Source organism: Hyla sarda, chromosome 5 (assembly GCF_029499605.1).
Source record: "Hyla sarda isolate aHylSar1 chromosome 5, aHylSar1.hap1, whole genome shotgun sequence".
Lineage (NCBI taxonomy): Eukaryota > Metazoa > Chordata > Amphibia > Anura > Hylidae > Hyla > Hyla sarda.
This window is the reverse complement of record NC_079193.1, coordinates 321,413,311-321,430,860: the sequence shown is the minus strand read 5'-3', so window position 1 is coordinate 321,430,860 and position 17,550 is coordinate 321,413,311. Positions and strand designations below refer to the sequence as shown.

Genomic DNA, 17,550 nt, shown 5'->3' with positions numbered 1-17,550 from the left:
CAGGCAGGCAGGGAAAGACAGGCAGGCAGGGAAAGACAGGCAGGCAGGGAAAGACAGGCAGGCAGGGAAAGACAGGCAGGCAGGGAAAGACAGGCAGGCAGGGAAAGACAGGCAGGCAGGGAAAGACAGGCAGGCAGGGAAAGACAGGCAGGCAGGGAAAGACAGGCAGGCAGGGAAAGACAGGCAGGCAGGGAAAGACAGGCAGGCAGGGAAAGACAGGCAGGCAGGGAAAGAGACAGGGAGACAAAGAGACAAAGAGACAGGGAGACAAAGAGACAGGGAGACAAAGACAGAAAGACAGACAGACAAAGACAAATATTCTTATGACATCCTGTCGATAGGAAACAACTTTTAATGATTAAAGGAGAACTCCAGAATATAAAAATTGTCCCCCATACTGCCGGCAGTAAAAAAAAATAGAGATGTACATACCTTCCTCCGCTCCCCCAGGGCCTCTGGTAACTGGCTCCGGTCTCTGCCACGATCCTCTTCCTGGTTGCCGGTGGTCAGCGAGTCATACTGCGCTCAGCCAATTACCGGCCACAGTGAAGTTCCGGCTCAGCCGGTGATAGGCTGAGCGGCAGTGTGACGTTTTCGGCCCCGGCAGCAGGTGCCGGTGTAGTGAAGAATTTTGTGTCTTGAAGCGTTCTCACACTGCCGCTCAGCCTTTTGCCGGCCAAGTCGGGACTTCACTGCGGCCGGTGATTGGCTGAGTGCAGAATGACTCGCCGGCAACCAGGAAGAGGATCGTGGCGGAGACCGGAGATGGTTACCGGAGGCCCCGGGGGGAGCGGAGGAAGGTATGTACATCTTTATTTTTTTTACTGCCGGCACTATGGGGGACAATTTTTATATTCTGGAGTTCTCCTTTAAGGCTTCATTCCACTTGTACATAGACGTTTTGAGGCCATACTGTACATTTGTATGCCTACAGGTTTTATATATGACATACATTATCAATACTCTGCTGTAGAAGTATTGGCTTCAAAATCCCATATATATGGCGGTATTCAGAGTCACATTGTATTACAGGTGACTTCTAGTATCATCAGTACAGTTTTCTGCACATAAGGCCATTCACCTGTATGTAAGCAAGGCCACCAAACTATAAAGAATTTCATACCGGCCTTATATATTTCCCTCCTCCCTACACCTAGCATTCTTTGATTCAGCAGTGAATGAACGCAGCAAGATGGGGAACACTACAAAAAGCAAACATCTATCTGAAGGGTCAAGGACCAGTGTTTTCCTAACCGATCTTGTTGTACTTCCGCTGGGAATTAGAGTTCGGCAAAGGTTCTTGCCATCCAGTGATTAAATGTGTGGTGTCCCAGTACCGCATTTCATTTGGTACTTCTTTATCTATGGGTCCCTAGGACTTCTCTGTTAGTCAGTCCGCCCCTAGTCGCCTCTATTATAGTATATAGATTTCTAATTTGTCCATAGAATAATGTATATAGTATTATTTCTGTATATAAATGGTTAATTACCTGTTTCTATCAGCGTTGCAGGACCTGCGGGTCATGTGACAAGGTGAACTCTATGGTTTTAGCTTAAGGACCTTTGGAGGCCCTCTTACGTCAGTAATCCCATCACACCATGTACTGGTGAATGGCAGACGTTCGGACCAATCAGAATCGCCACACCCCCTGCCCATATAAGGGAGCGGCGGCCATCTTCTCGCTCTTTTCCCTGGCTCTTGATGAGAGAAGACCTATATCGCAGTAATCGCAGTGAGTTAGGCCTGAGCCTTGTGGCAACGGCTGAATGATCTAAATTATAGAGTGTGTCATCCCCTAAGCACTCTGCAGTATCACCGGACCCAATATCTCCCCTAAATCCGGACGGATCTGCACATCACTCCCTAAATTCAGAGACTACAAGTCTAATGCAAGGTCCGCAACTTCTGCCAGTCGCTAAGCAACCTAAGAACTGTTATATGAGACTGTTACTATGCATTAGATATTGCAAGCACTGCAGTAAAGTTATTCAAGTTCAAGTTAAATCTGCTTGTGGACCTTCAGTCATTTCATTGCACCTATCGCTTCTGGGAAGGGCGGCGATAGGCCAGAACATAGATTCAGCATACCAGCCCTCACCCTGGCGTCACGAGTGACAGGGTTAATATTAACCCCTCATATATCAACATCATACCATCCCTACCATACACCCCCCCCCAAGGGCTACCACAAATGGTACCTGTCACGTCGCTTGAAAATTGCTCCAAAACCCACATGATCAGAGGATGTTTTCCTGGAAGTCCCATGTAAAGTCTATAAGACTTCCTGGAAATTTGATTTAGTCAGTCCCAGAGCAAAACCGAGACCATTAAACATATCCTGGAGCACCGTGACAGGTACCCTTTAAGAGGATGGGATTACCCATCATGTGTATTTATGTTCTTGGTTTCTGCATTACTAAATATGCTCCATCCTCGTTTCTGACAAACATCCATTACTGCAATAGTGTCCTTAAGATGGCGTGTAAGCACTTACCATGTTGTACACATCATATATTAGTCTCATCTAGTGCTCCATACTGTAAGCACTTACCATGTTGTACACATCATATATTAGTCTCATCTAGTGCTCCATACTGTAAGTACTTGCCATGTTGTACACATCATATACAGTGGTCCCTCAAGTTACAATATTAATTGGTTCCAGGACGACCATTGTATGTTGAAACCCTCGTATGTTGAGACCAGAACTCTATGGAAACCTGGTAATTGGTTCTGAAGCCACCAAAATGTCATCCAAAAATAGGAAAAAGTGAGGATTAAGTAGATAACTAATGCAGATAAAGCAAATCCTTACATAAAAAAGTAATAAAGATCTGCTGGGAGCTGTAATCACTGTCTATGCCTTCGGCTGTCCGGGCATGCAGGGAGTTGTAGTTTTGCAACAGCTGGAGGCACCCTCTTTGGGAAACACTGGTCTATGTAGAGGACAGAAGCTTCTCCAGGGTCCTGTACATAACACACAATGTCCTAAAAAAAGGAAAATGGAGCCGCCCTCACCTGATGTCCAAAGGAGCAGCTAATCCTGGCACAGGTAAAGTGTACAGAACATGTAATACCTCCCTGTACTGTAGGGGGTGCTACCAGACACCAGTCAGTGCATGCACTTCAGTAATACAGGGGTTTTACCAGTGAAATATCCATTCTGATTGGTCGGTTCTTCCAGCTATTGACACCTTTCGCAGATTCCATAGCATTGTATGTGGAGTCTGGTTTCAACTTACGATGGTCCAGAAGAGACCATTGTATGTTGAAACTATTGTATGTTGAGGCCATTGTAAGTTGAGGGATCACTGTATTAGTCTCATCTAGTGCTCCATAGTGTAAGCAGCATATATATATATATATATATATATATATATATATATATATATATATATAAGCAGCAGTAAATACACTCACCCGGCTCTAATGTCCGACGAACATTCGCCTCCGTTTTCGCAGATCGCATCTCCGTTTTGTTGAATTTCTACTAAAAAGGCAAAGAAAAATGTTATATGTTTAAAGTGCATTCACACTCAGTGCCAGAGGGCGAGTCCTGTATTCATGACTTACCGGGTGCTGGGGCTGTGGAATTACATGTTGCCTGGGACTCTGGTTCTACACTCAACCCATCTAAGATGACCGTCAGCTCGCCAGTCTGGACTGTGCCATGTTTGCCATCTAAAGACAGCTTCAATTGCTCTTTTACTCTTTCCACTATAGGACATAAAGACAACAAAGTGTTAATATAAAAATTTAGCAGGCCCTTAAATGAAGTTATTTGGGCAGGATTTTCCAACAAAAGGGTGTTTTTTGGCACTTTTTCTAATGTGTATTGTGGCCTATATTTTTCTCTTCACATTGAAATTTTTATGGCAGTGGTCTCCAAAGTGTGGACCTCCAGCTGTTGGGAGTTGTAGGTTTGCAACAGCTGGAGGACCACACTTTGGAGACCACTGGTGTATGGTGAAGGCTCTTGGCCAGCAACTCCTTGCTGAATTCCAGCGCTAATTTCAATGGGACATAAGTGCCGATTCTGGATCTGATCCAGAATTGGCACTTATGTCCCATTGAAATTAGCGAAATCCCAGGAGGATTCCTGTTCAATCTTGCGCTGGAATCCAATTCTTGTTCAGAAGTTCTGTTACGGAGCTTCCCACGTGTGAACTGAGCAGCAGAATTTCGATCGAAATGAATGGGACATTAACAGGACTTCGAAAATGCAGGAATCACAGCGCCAATCAAGGCAAAGGACCACAGAGGTAAAAGTATCCACATAAGGTTTATTGGCAACAATGCAACGTGTTGCGCTGCGCATGCACAGCTTCATCTGGAATGGCAATTAGGAGCAACACCCAGGGTTAAATACCCTAAAGGTGTTAACCCCTAAATAACAAGAATAGAAAAAAATCGGTATCTGTGACCATCCATACTGACATTAAAATAAAATAGAATATACATATATAAATAATTTAGAGAAGGAAAGAAAGGAAATAAAACAAACAGTCTCTTTTTTTTTTATAAATAAACTACCTATATATGCTTATAGGTAGGAAACAGTCTTTTTTTTTTTTTTTTTTTTTTTTTTATAAATAAAAAAAGAGAGACTGTTTCTTTTTTTTTTTTTTCCCTTCTCTTAGTTTGGGCTAAATTATTTATATGTATATTTTATTTTAATGTCAGTATGGATGGTCACAGATACCATTTTTTTCTATTCTTGTTATTTAGGGGTTAACACCTTTAGGGTATTTAACCCTGGGTGTTGCTCCTAATTGCCATACCTGAAGAAGCTGCCCATGCGCAGCGAAACGTGTTGCATTGTTGCCAATAAACCTTATGGTGGATACTTTTACCTCTGCGGTCCTTTGCCTTGATCAGCGCCAGGATTCCTGAATTTTCGAAGTCCTGTTTCTATCCTGCTAACAACACTTCAGGAAGGCTGCAGACGGGCACACTCTACCTATATATGCTTACCATTGTTGTGTATGTCGGTACACAACCCATATCGGTAAGCAGTGATATACCCTCCCCCTCCCTGGTATCCTTGTTACAAGCGATACTCCACAAGGAGCGCCTTTGTTTCTTTTTGACAGAAATGAATAGGAATGTGCCGTAAGGCGTAATCCACACAGAATCCCTTACGGAAATTCTGTTCGGATTCTCCATAGTATGAACAGTGCCTTTGTTTCTTGATGCTACTCAGGGCAACCAGAAATGTAAGCAATATGTACAGTACTGCAGCAGCCAGGACAGAAATACAAGAGACAAATAAGTAAGTGAGGCTCAACCTTATATATAAAAGATAGGGTGTAAGCCAAATGTTGTGTATATACACAGACTACTCAAAAAGAAGAGAAAGACAAGCACCACAAAGATGCACACCCAATAATGACCAAAAAATAATGTAAAAAGGTATCATTTTATTGTACAAGTAGCATAGGAAAACAGAGCATTAAAAAAAAAAACTGTGGAATTATTATTATTATATATATTTTTTTTAATCAACTGGTGCCAGAAAGTTAAACAGATTTGTAAATAACTTCTTTTAAAAAATCTTAATCCTTTCAGTACTTATTAGCTGCTGAATACTACAGAGGAAATTCTTTTCTTTTTGGAACACAGAGCTCTCTGCTGACCTCTCTGTCCATTTTAGGAACTGTCCAGAGCAGCATATGTTTGCTATGGGGATTTTCCAGTTCTTAAAATGGACAGAGATGTCAGCAGAGAGCACTGTGCTCATGATGTCAGCAGATAGTTCTGTGTTCCAAAAAGAAAATAATTTCCTCTGTATTATTCAGCAGCTAATAAGTACTGGAAGGATTAAGATTTCTTAATAGAAGTAATTTACAAATCTGTTTAACTTTATGGCACCAGTTGATAAAAAAAAAAAAAAAAAAGTTTCCACTGGAGTACCCCTTTAAGAAGGCTCATACGAGTGCCACAGCAACCAAGGGGAAAGAATAAATGCCTAATCCCCCTCAGGGGTCACAGGTGTACACAATAATGAATGTATTGCATTGCGGGCTTCCATGTAGTACCCTATATCCAACTACAGGTGTGCATAGTGATAAAAGCTTATGAGTATTACAAAAAGCACTACACGCAATATAGGCGTGCCGATGCACTACTCACAGTATTGGGTGCAATCTATAACAAAGCAGATATACAGGGACTAATACAATGGACAAGAACTAAGCAGTGATGAATACCAAACAAGGCTTATACAGCAGCAGCCCTGATGTGAGATGAAGGACCTGTGCCCCAATGAAAACACACCTATGTGACTCTCTCTTGCATCACCTTGACAGAACGCATGTTTTCAGTGGAGCACAGGTCCTTCATCACTTTAATCACTAAGCACACATATATTTGGATATAGGATACAATTTGGCATATAGTGGGATATAGGGTGCTATATGGCAGCCCACTATGCAGTCCATCCCTTATTGTGTACATTTGTGCCCCCTGAGGGGATTAGGCACTTTTTAAAGGGGTACTCCGGCCCTAAAACATCTCATCTCCTAAGATATCTGATCACGGAAATCCCACCACTGGGGACCCCACCAATCTCTCATGCAGCACAGAGTGACGATAGTTCCATGTCTGAAGATTCACGACCACGGGGGCAGAGTATCGTGGCATCACGACTCCGCCCCCTTGTGACGTCACGCTCTCCCCCTCAATGCGAGTCTATGGGAGGTGGCGTGACGGCAGGATACTCCGGCCCTGTGGCCATGAGTCACGGGGCTATCGTCGCTCTGTGCAGCTGAGACAGGTGGGTGCTGCATGAGAGATTGTGGGGGTCCCCAGCACCGGGACCCCCACGATCAGACATCTTATCCCCTATCCTTTGGATATGGGATAAGATGTCTTTGGGGTCAGAGTACCCCTTTAAGTGTTTTTCAATGTTCTGTTTTCCTATGTTTTCGCACAATAAATGTATACCTTTGTACATTATTCCAATGTCATCATCGGGTGTGCATCTTTGTGGTGCTTGTCTTTCTCCTATTTTGTGAAACAGAAAAACAAGGTGCATAATATATTGTCATTGAATATAAGAGCTATATTTTGTAAAGCACAATGAACGCTTGTTTAGACTGCAGAAAACACATAACTGCTGATCATCTGTGGAGTCATACCACACCTGACTACAGGCGGATGTACAATGCCTCAGCTAGGACGGGACGCTCTTAGGTCAACTGTGTATTATACATAGAACCTAGATTTATTGCAGACTTGGTGCAAACACAACCTTCTACAGCCAATGTGTATCTCATCTACTACATGTTCTGCCTGGAGTCACTGGTAACACTGAATCATGTGGAGTCACAAGATGGGATGAGCAAATAGTTTCTACTGATTCACCAGATCTGCTCATTTTTCAGGCCACAAGATACATTGGAAAGATAAAATAACCAATTAGTAATCAGCAAAAATTAACCTCTACCTTATCAAATGGAATCACCCAAAAAGCTAGAAAATCTAGCAAAAGCAAAAGTATAAAACATGAAGGAAATGAAAGATTTGCTCAACACAATACCTCATTATCATAGTATAAATCCTCCTCCTCACAGTCTTTACTCCAGTAACATCTCTATGTGCTGACATTTGCCCGTTCACATTCTGTATTCCATATTTCACCACTTACATTTTCTATTATGTGTTTCCAGCGCTTGCCTCAGGTCCACAACGGTTTTGCCAAGCAACGCATCAGCTTTCAACGTATGGTGACTCCATACCTTGAATTCAAGTGTAGTTTGCGGGGTTACCTTCCTAGAAACGCAATGGATAATACTATTAGAATTTTAGCTTTTTATAGTACCTAATAAACCATTGTACAGATAACTATTTAAAGAGGTACTTTGCCCCTATTCAAAGGACTGGGGATAAGATGTCTGATCGTGGGGGGACCACCGCAATCTCCCTGCTGCACCCGGTGTTCATTTAGAGCAAGTCTATGGGAGGGGGCGTGATGGCACACGCCTCCGCCCCACATCGCCAGTCATCCGGCACGGAGCGAAGTTTGGTCCATGCACCAGATGTCTGGGGTGCTGCAGCAGAGATCCCGGGGGTCCCCAGCGGTGGGACCCCCCAAATCAGACATCTTATCCCCTATCCTTTGGATAGGGGATAAGATGTCTAGGGGCGGAGTACCCCTTTAAGGTTGAGGTTCTAAGGAAACCCTTACAGAACTAACAAGAGACAACCTATCCAGGTTTTCCTATTCTTGGATAACCCCTTTAATGAACAAATGACTGCCAAGACCATGCACAGATTACTCTACGAGCTCATTCCCACTGCCATTGTGCTCTATCGGTCAGTCTGTGGAAAGGACGGTAGTTGAGCGGAGAAAAAAATAAAGCGTATCCAATCTTTTTTTTTCTCTACTCAACTCCTGTAAAATACCGAAAACCCAACAGACTCTTCAAGTCCATGGGATCCGTTGGAACACAATGGTGTCAGTTGTGTTCAGTCCAGAGCAAAAAAAAAGTCGATTGGACGCTGACTGGGTCAGAGCACAAGGGCCATTCCTGAATAACCCGTTTTTTAAGTATACAGCAGATGTATATTGTTAAGCACAGACTCTCTTCTTTGCAGTATACATTGTATATGAATGAGCCCACTGTAGGATCCTACTATGGAGGTACCATGCTGCAACACTGCAGGAAAAGGTTTCTCAACATTATCTAAGTGAGCAGCCTTGTAATATGACTGTCAGCTCTAGATACAGTTCACTGAATCTTTGGCTGACGCATATAAACCTTTTGTGTTGCAATACATTGGCTTTGTAAGCCAAGCCTGAGCTTAAAAGGGGTACTCCACCCCTAAAAATCTTATCCCCTATCCAAAGGATAGGGGATAAGATGTCTGATTGCGGGAGGCCCCCCGCTGAGGACCCCCGTGATCCCTCCTGCAGCCCCCACAGTCATCTGCTGCATGGAGTGAAATTCGTGCTGTACCTGATAAATCACGATACAGGGGCCAGAGGATCGTAAGGTCACGGCCCCTTCCCCCTCGTGACGGCCGCCATGCCCCCTCCCATAGACTTGCATTTAAGGAAAACTGTCAGCCTGTTTACCCACATTAAACCCAATACACTGGGTTATAGTGTGGGTGAACAGGAATCAGATGAGGGGTCACTTACTTAACCTGTTGGGGACGAAGAGCGTATGCATACACCCTTGCTTCCTGGTACTTAAGGACCCCAGGCACCCCGTGCAAATGCCAAGGGGGGTCATTAGACCCCCACATGTCGGCGATCGGCGCAAATCGCAAGTGAATTCACACTTGCGATTTGTGCCGATTCCGGGTCATTACGGGTCTATGGTGACCCGGACTATAAGGGGGATCGCGGTTGTCTAAGACACCCACGATCCCCCTGAAGCGATAGGAGTGAGGTGACAGGGGTGCCACCCCTCCTATCCCTGCTATTGGTGGTCTAGACGCGACAACCAATAGCAAATCGGGGGCTTTACTTTCGTTTTCCCCGTCCTGCCCACCCACAATAGGCGGGGCAGAATGGGGAAACGAAGAGGACCGGGCGCCGACGTCCACTTACCCCTCCGGAGGCTGCGGGCGACGGGGATCTGCGGGCGGCATACAGCAGAAGAGGACGGCTCCCTGGATGCAACGGAAGCCGGTGAGTAGTTGCCTAGCAACATCTAGAGACCATTATACGGTGGTCTCTAACCTGTAGCCCTCCAGATGTTGCAAAACTACAACTCCCAGCATGCCCAAACAGCTGTTTGCTGTGTGGGCATGCTGAGATTTGTAGTTTTGCAACAGCTGGAGGTCTACAGTTTAGAGACCACTGCACAGTGATCTCTATACTGCCCTCTAGATCTTGCAAAACTACAACTCCTAGCATGCCCACACAGCTGTTTGCTGTCTGGGCATGCTGGGAGTTGTAGTTTTGCAACATCTGGGAGGTCCACAGTTTGGAGATCACTGTTCAGTGGTCTCTAAATTGTACCACTCCAGATGTTGCAAAACTGCAAATCGCAGCATGCCCAAACAGCAAACAGCTGTCTCGGCATGCTGGGAGTTGTAGTTGCGTACCTCCAGCTGTTGCAGAACTACATCTCCCAGCATGCCCTTCTGTGATCAGTACATGCTGGGAATTGTAGTTTTGCAACAGCTGGAGGCACACCAGTTGGAAAATACTGAGTTAGGTAACAGAACCTAACTGAAGGTTTTCCAACCAGTGTGCCTCCAGCTGTTGCAAAACTACACGGTCTGTCAGTACATGCTGGGAGTTGTAGTTTTGAAACAGCTGGACGTTTGCCCCCCCCCCCCCCCCCCCATGTGAACGTACAGGGTAAATTCACATAGGCGGGTTTACAGTAAGTTTCCTGCTTCAAGTATGAGCTGCGGCAAATTTTTCGCCGCAGCGCAAATTCCTAGCGGGAAACTCACCGTAACCCGCCAGTGTGAATGTACCCTAAAAACACTACACTACACTACAATACCACATAATAAAGGGTAAAACACTAAATAGACACCCCCTTACACTGTCCCCCCCAATAAAAATGAAAAACGTATTATACGGCAGTGTTTCCAAAACAGAGCTTCCAGCTGTTGCAAAACAACAACTCCAAGCATTTCTGGACAGCCACTGACTGTCCAGGCATGCTGGGAGTTTAGCAACAGCTGGAGGCACCCTGTTTGGGAATCACTGGCATAGAATACCCCTATGTCCACCCCTATGCAATCCCTAATTTAGTCCTCAAATGCACATGGCGCTCTCTCACTTCAGAGCCCTGTCGAATTTCAAGTAAACAGTTTAGGGCCACATATGGGGTATCTCCGTACTCGGGAGAAATTGCACTACAAATTTTGGGGGTCTTTTTCTCCTTTTACCCCTTACGAAAAGGAAAAGTTGGGGTCTACACCAGCCTGTTAGGGTAAAAAAAAAAATTTTTACACTAACATGCTGGTGTTGCCCTTTACTTTTTATTTTCACAAGAGGTAAAAGGAAAAAAAGACCCCCAAAATTTCTAACGCAATTTCTCCTGAGTATGGAGATACCACATATATGGGCGTAAAATGCTCTGTGAGCGCACAAGGCTCAGGAGTGAGAGCGCACCATGTACATTTGAGGCCTAAATTGGTGATTTGCGCAGGGGTGGCTGATTTTACAGCGGTTCTGACATAAACCCAAAAAAATAAATACCCACATGTGACCCCATTTTGGAAACTACACCCCTCACGTAATGTAATAAGGGGTACAGATAGCATTTACGCCCCACAGGTGTCTGACAGATTTTTGGAAAAGTAGTCAGTGAAAATGAAAAATTAAATTTTTTTTGTTTGCACAGCCCACTGTTCCAAAGATCTGTCAAACGCCAGTAGGGTGTAAATGCTATCCTTACCCCTTATTACATTCCGTGAGCTGTGTAGTTTCCAAAATGGGGTCACATGTGGGGGGGTCCACTCTTCTGGCACCACGGGGGGCTTTGTAAATGCACAGGGCCCCCGACTTCCATTCCAAACAAATTATCTCTCTAAAAGCTCAATGGAGCTCCTTCTCTTCTGAGCATTGTAGTACGCTCGCAGTGCACTTGACGTCCAAACATGGGGTATTTCCATACTCAGAAGAAACGGGGTTACAAATTTTGGGGGGCATTTTCTCCCATTACCCCTTGTAAAAAAGTAAAATTTGGGGGAAAACCAGCATTTTAGTGAAATTTTTTTTTTTTTCATTTACACATCCGATTTTAACAAAAAGTTGTCAAACACCTGTGGGGTGTTAAGGCTCACCGTACCCCTTGTTACATTCCTTGAGGGGTGTAGTTTCCATAATAGTGTGCAATGTGGGGGGGGGGGGGGTTTGCTGTCTTGGCACCATAGGGGCTTCCTAAATGGGACATGCCCCCCAAAAACCATTTCAGAAAAACTCACTCTCCAAAATCCCATTGTTGCTCCTTCCCTTCTGAGCCCTCTACTGCACCCGCCAAACACTTGACATACACATATGAGGTATTTTCTTACTCGAGAGAAATTGGGTTACAAATTTTGATTTTTTTTTCCTTTTACCCCTTGTAAAAATTCAAAAACTGGGTCTACAAGAACATGCAAGTGTAAAAAAATGGAGATTTAGAATTTTCTCCTTCACTTTGCTGCTATTCCTGTGAAACACCTAAAGGGTTAACACACTTACTGAATGTCATTTTGAATACTTTGAGGGGTGCAGTTTTTATAATGGGGTCATTTATGGGGTATTTCTAACCAGAAGACCCTTCAAATCCACTTCAAACCTGAACTGGTCCCTGAAAAATTCAAATTTTGAAAATTTTGAGAAAAATTGGAAAATTGCTGCTGAACTTTGAAGCCCTCTGGTGTCTTCCAAAAGTAAAAACACGTCAATTTTATGATGGAAACATAAAGTAGACATATTGTATATGTGAATCAAAATATTATTTATTTGGAATGTCTATTTTCCTTACAAGCAGAGAGCTTCAAAGTTAGAAAAATGCTAAATTTTCAAATTTTTCATCACATTTTTGAATTTTTCACCAAGAAGTGATGCAAGTATCGACGGAAATTTACCGCTATGTCACAAAAAAAACAATCTCAGAATCAAATTTATAAGTAAAAGCCTCCCAAAGTTATTAATGCTTAAAGTGACAGTGGTCAGATTTGCAAAAAATGCTTCCGTCCTTAGGGTCATAATGGGCTCCGTCCCCAAGGGGTTGAATATGTCCCCCCAGAAAATCCTCTACTGAATTTAGTGAATCGCATACAGGGGGCGGGGGTTCGCCAGTTCAATTTACATATTCATTGTCTGTGACTCCACATCCCAGTGAAGTTGAGTCACAGACAATGAATATGTAAATTGAGTAGGCGGAGCCCTGTCTCCTGTGCGCGATTCACTGAATTCAGCAGAGGTTATCTCAGGACCTACTGGACATATTTTAGTAAGTGACCCCTCGTTGGACTCCTGTTCACCCGCACTATAACCCAGTGTATTGTGTTTAGTGTGGGTGAACAGGCTGACAATTTTCCTTTAAAGCAACTAAATGGTCAACAGAATGTCCCTGCATCTCAGACCATAGGTCTGTAATACCATCCAAATCATATTTTAACATAAAAAAAAGCTTTCTACGTTTTTAAAATAGTTTTCCAGGCCATTCATATCATATTGCAGCTACAGCATGTTCCCTTTGTGGTTTAGCAGGCACAGCGCCATACATTCTGTAGTGGTTGTGCAGGGTATTGCAGTTCAGTCCTATTGAAGTAAAAGGAAATGAGCTGCAGTAGGAGACACAGCTGCTACAAAATATATGTGTGCCTTGTAAACTATGAAGGGTAGTGGTGACCGTTCTGCACCAAAGATTGGTAGAGGTGCAAAGAGTTGACACCACACATCAACATTTTTGAAATCCCTTTAAATTATCTTCAAGGATTTTGTCTAGAATATTGAATGTATGGCACACCAAAAGTAATAAAACTACAAGTTGCAGAGAAAAATCCTCACACCGTTCCATACAGATAGGACGTACACAGTTAACTGTTCCTCCCATCTTGGATTGCTGGAACTGCTTGCTTTTGCCGTCTTCTTTGTTTCCCCATCAGCAGCTAATTCTGTATAGACTGTTCCAAACCAATTCTTCTTCTTCTTCAGTTTGGCACAAGACACTAGAAAGGAAAGAAAACAAGTTCAGGCCTTTCATTCATGTGTTACATTTACGCTCCTGTCTGCACCATTGGAATGAAGCGGAGTTATCCTGCGTCCTGGCTCTCCCACCGCTACAAACCGTACGCTCCTATTCTTCACAAGCCCTGAGGCCTTATAACTTATGTGTTCAAGAATGTATCCTGCTTCTTTTTAACCATGTGGTAACATCTCTAAAACAGTCACATGCCCTATGGGTTGTAGGATAGTCACTATTAAAGGGGGTATCCTTCTTCAATATGTGCCCCTTTGCTGTTTCTGCTAATCATTGCTGTTCGGGATGGACAGAATCAATCTCCCTCCCCCTCTGGCAGGGATGGACAGAATCAATCTCCCTCCCCCTCTGGCAGCTGAAAGCACAATTCCTTCTAATTACCCCTGCAAACAGCATCTTTTCAGCTATACTGCCATGTACTGCAGAAGATCTGGGAAGAAAACTATTTCTATTCTCTGCTCCATACAATAAAATAGGATCACTATGCAGAGACCTGGAGAGTGAAAGAAGCGACTCAGTGCAGTGTTTTTCAAACAGTGTTTCTTCAGCTGTTGCAATACTACTATAACTCCCAGCACGCCCGGACAGCTTTTGGCTGTCCGGGCATGCTAGGACTTGTAATTTTGCAACTGCAGTAGGTGGACGTCCAATTTACTATACAATCTGAACACAAGGTGGCACTATACTACAGAAGTAAATGCCATAACTTTTCACTGCCTTATTTATTAAACGAAACCGGTCACCTGCACTGTAACCGATACACCGAGTTATAGTGCGGTGAACAGGAGACCGATGTGGGGTCTCTGACTGCTATAACTACATGCAGTCCGGAACGCCGATCCTCCAAAGGTCCCCCTCATCCAGCGCAGACTTGCGCTTTGAGGCGGGCCCGCCAGCTAGATTTAAATTTTCATGAGCGCTCAGTAGGCATTTAAATCCAGCCGGCGGACCCGCCTGAAAGCGCAAGTCAGCCCTGGTAGAGGGAGACCTTCGGGGGATCAATGTAAGTTTAGCAGTCCCAGACCCCGCATCGGTCTCCTGTTCACCCGCACTATAACCCGGTGTATCGGGTTATGGTGCGGGTGTACGGGTGACCGTTTTCCTTTAACAGCATGTAAATGGCACACACTATGAGTTTTTTTTTAACGATCTATACAAAGATTGATATGTAATGGTGGGAACAACCCCTTTAGCAGAATGCTCCTTGTGTCAAATGAGAGTTATAGCTTGATGAAATGCTCGGCAGCATGAACCTCACTCCTCCGGCTGTCAATCAAAGCTGACCCTTTTATAGTAATAAGGTCGGACAGAGTGAAGAGGTCGGACAGATAGGCTGGCAAGGAAGTGGAGAGGGCTGTAGGGCACTATACAGAATTATAACTCACAATCGCAGCAGATACAATCTAAAAGGACCTGTGCAAGCTAACCTTTTGACATGTCTGGATAACATTTTGAAAGTTTATTCATATAATATTCAAATTAAACTTCTAAACCTAACAGGAATATAGTCCTATAAACAGAGACCTGGCTCTGCGGAGAGTGGCTGGGCAGGTGTGTCAATCAGAAGCAACTCAGAAGGTCAGCGTTTTCCCAACAGTGTCTCTAGCTGTTGCAAAACTACAAGTCCCAGCATGCCCGGAAATGCTGGGAGTTGTAGTTTTGCAACAGCTGGAGGCACACTGTTTAGAAAACGCTGCAATAGGTGGACGTGCTCCCGTCGCAATGGGGTCGGTCCCATTTACAAGCCGTCTTCACACTATATTAACATTTTGCTATGAAATAAGGACCCTAAGTCCATTCTAATTACACATGAATTTAGTTGTCCCAAAAGACTTTTCTCATGACCTCACGTGACTGGGTTCACCATAATAACATTAATATCAATCTACATTTTTATATTTATATTAATCTGCTAAATGTAATTTTGTATCAATGAGCTTTTCTTCATCTTAGACATTATAAATCAGAAACATGCAAATCACAGCAAAGAACCACAAGTGCAATAAAATGGAACACTGGTCTGTAACAAAAAAAAAAAAAAAAACATTAAGACAAAAAAAAAAATAAAAAAAAAAAAAATCACCGTTATCCCATCATTTAAATGGGAACTCATTAAAAAATGTTTTGCTATTGCACTCCTTATGGTAAACTTAAAAAAAATATTTTTAATGTACTTTGTTTAAAAAAAAAAATGAAGTTTTCTATGCTTTATATTTAAAAAAGCTGCCACTAGGTGTCGCCCTACTTGTCCAGAGCACATTTCATCCCATCCCATCTGCACAGATTTTGGACTCCTGCTGGCCTGGCAGAAGTCCAAAATCAGGAAAGTGTGCAGACTTATCCAATCATAGCTCATCTCACACTGCACTGCTCTGGGCTGTGTGTGAGAGAGGGAGGAAGTTCTCCCCTGTATGGCTTCAGATAATGTCACGCCTGCTGGGGGACGCCCCTTTCCAGTCTGTGAATCTGACTGAGCAGAAAATACAGAGCAATATCAAGGTAGAAAAGTAAAAAAATAAAATAAAAATAAAGGCAGGGGGTGGTTTATCATGATGGGGGCAGTTAACTGGGAAGATTAGAACATTCGACAAGATCATGACAGGTACTCGTTAAACACACAATGTCAAGGGCAAATATGGTCAATGGAATACACAAAAATATAGACTTGTCGGTAGTTATATACCATATTCAACTGATATTATCTGACAGAGATTTCCACAACAAATCACTGTCCCAACGTGTTTCCTTCCAAAACAACTCGAAGGTTTTCATCAGGGGACATTAAGAGATAGGATACCCATCAAATAAGTATAAAAACAGTATAACTCTCTGTTAAAGGGCTTGTGCAGTAAAAAAAATAAAATAAAAAAAATACTATCCCCTATCCCAGTGGTAGGAATCCACCACTCTATCTCCCAAACAGGGCCTGGGGTCTCTGTGTCCTGGAGCTGTAGGTGCTACACTATCCATCATCCATTCATTTCTATAGAAAACTCTGAAGACGCCCAAGTGCTGTACTCCGGCATCTTCAGAGTAAAGCCCCGCGCAGGACTATCCCTCTGGATTTCTGACCATTACCGCCCGCCCCTGCAATGTGTGTGTTCTACTTCCACCCGATCCGGCAAGGTGTGTCCAATCCCGCCCGCTCATGCAAACATTTTGTTACAGCTTTTAGAAATTGTACCCCAACGTGTCATTTCATTACCACCTAGTGCCATTTCATCAGCCCCCTGTGGCATTTCAGAGGTTTGCAGGACTGTGGGGGAATTTTTTTTCCCCAGAAACATTCTATGGGGAGAATACAAGTATATTTCTACCAATGGGCATCATTTCACGTTTAACGCCCTTCAGTGGCCCTGAACGGTTAGACTTTGCAAACCAATAAAGTGTTCATAGCCTGGGAGTGCGCTTTTATGACACGAGCGCAGCTATTACACAACAGATGAGGCGCATGCTGGGATCTTCCAGAGCTTTTAATAGGACCTGAAAAAAAAGTAATGAAATCTATCTAAGGGTAAAATGAACTGTGTTGCAATAAATCTACAGGGATTCTGTATCAGCCGGTAGCTGCGTAAGGCGGCTGCCAAATCAAACAGGGGTGGAGATAGGATCAGAAGACTGGGAGATAAGTGACGGGCTGTGGATATAGTGGTTTCCAGTGCTGGTCTTGCATATTTTTGGAGAAATGCTGTCTACCATATGGTCATCCAGCTGTTCTACTTCAGTGTTTCCCAACCAGGGTGCCTCCAGCTGTTGCAAAACTACAACTCCCAGCATGCCCGGACAGCCTTTGGCTGTCCGGGCATGCTGGGAGTTGTAGTTTTGCAACAGCTGGAGGCACCCTGGTTGGGAAACCTTGTTCTACCTTAAAGGGGTACT

General features: G+C 43.7%; 1 protein-coding gene across 3 annotated transcripts in view; it reads right to left on the bottom strand.

Moving 5' to 3' along the window:
• Positions 1-17,550, bottom strand: part of WWP1 (WW domain containing E3 ubiquitin protein ligase 1) — a 133,824-nt gene that overhangs the window by 65,478 nt on the left and 50,796 nt on the right. For 2 of the 3 annotated variants that reach the window (XM_056522277.1, XM_056522278.1), the window contains exons 3-6: positions 13,504-13,639; positions 7,650-7,774; positions 3,575-3,718; positions 3,422-3,491 (exon numbers count right to left, since the gene is read on the bottom strand). In XM_056522277.1, coding sequence (XP_056378252.1) covers positions 3,422-3,491; positions 3,575-3,718; positions 7,650-7,774; positions 13,504-13,639 — 475 coding nt within the window. The remainder of the gene's footprint in view (positions 1-3,421; positions 3,492-3,574; positions 3,719-7,649; positions 7,775-13,503; positions 13,640-17,550) is intronic. The other variant, XM_056522279.1, reaches the window with a different exon arrangement.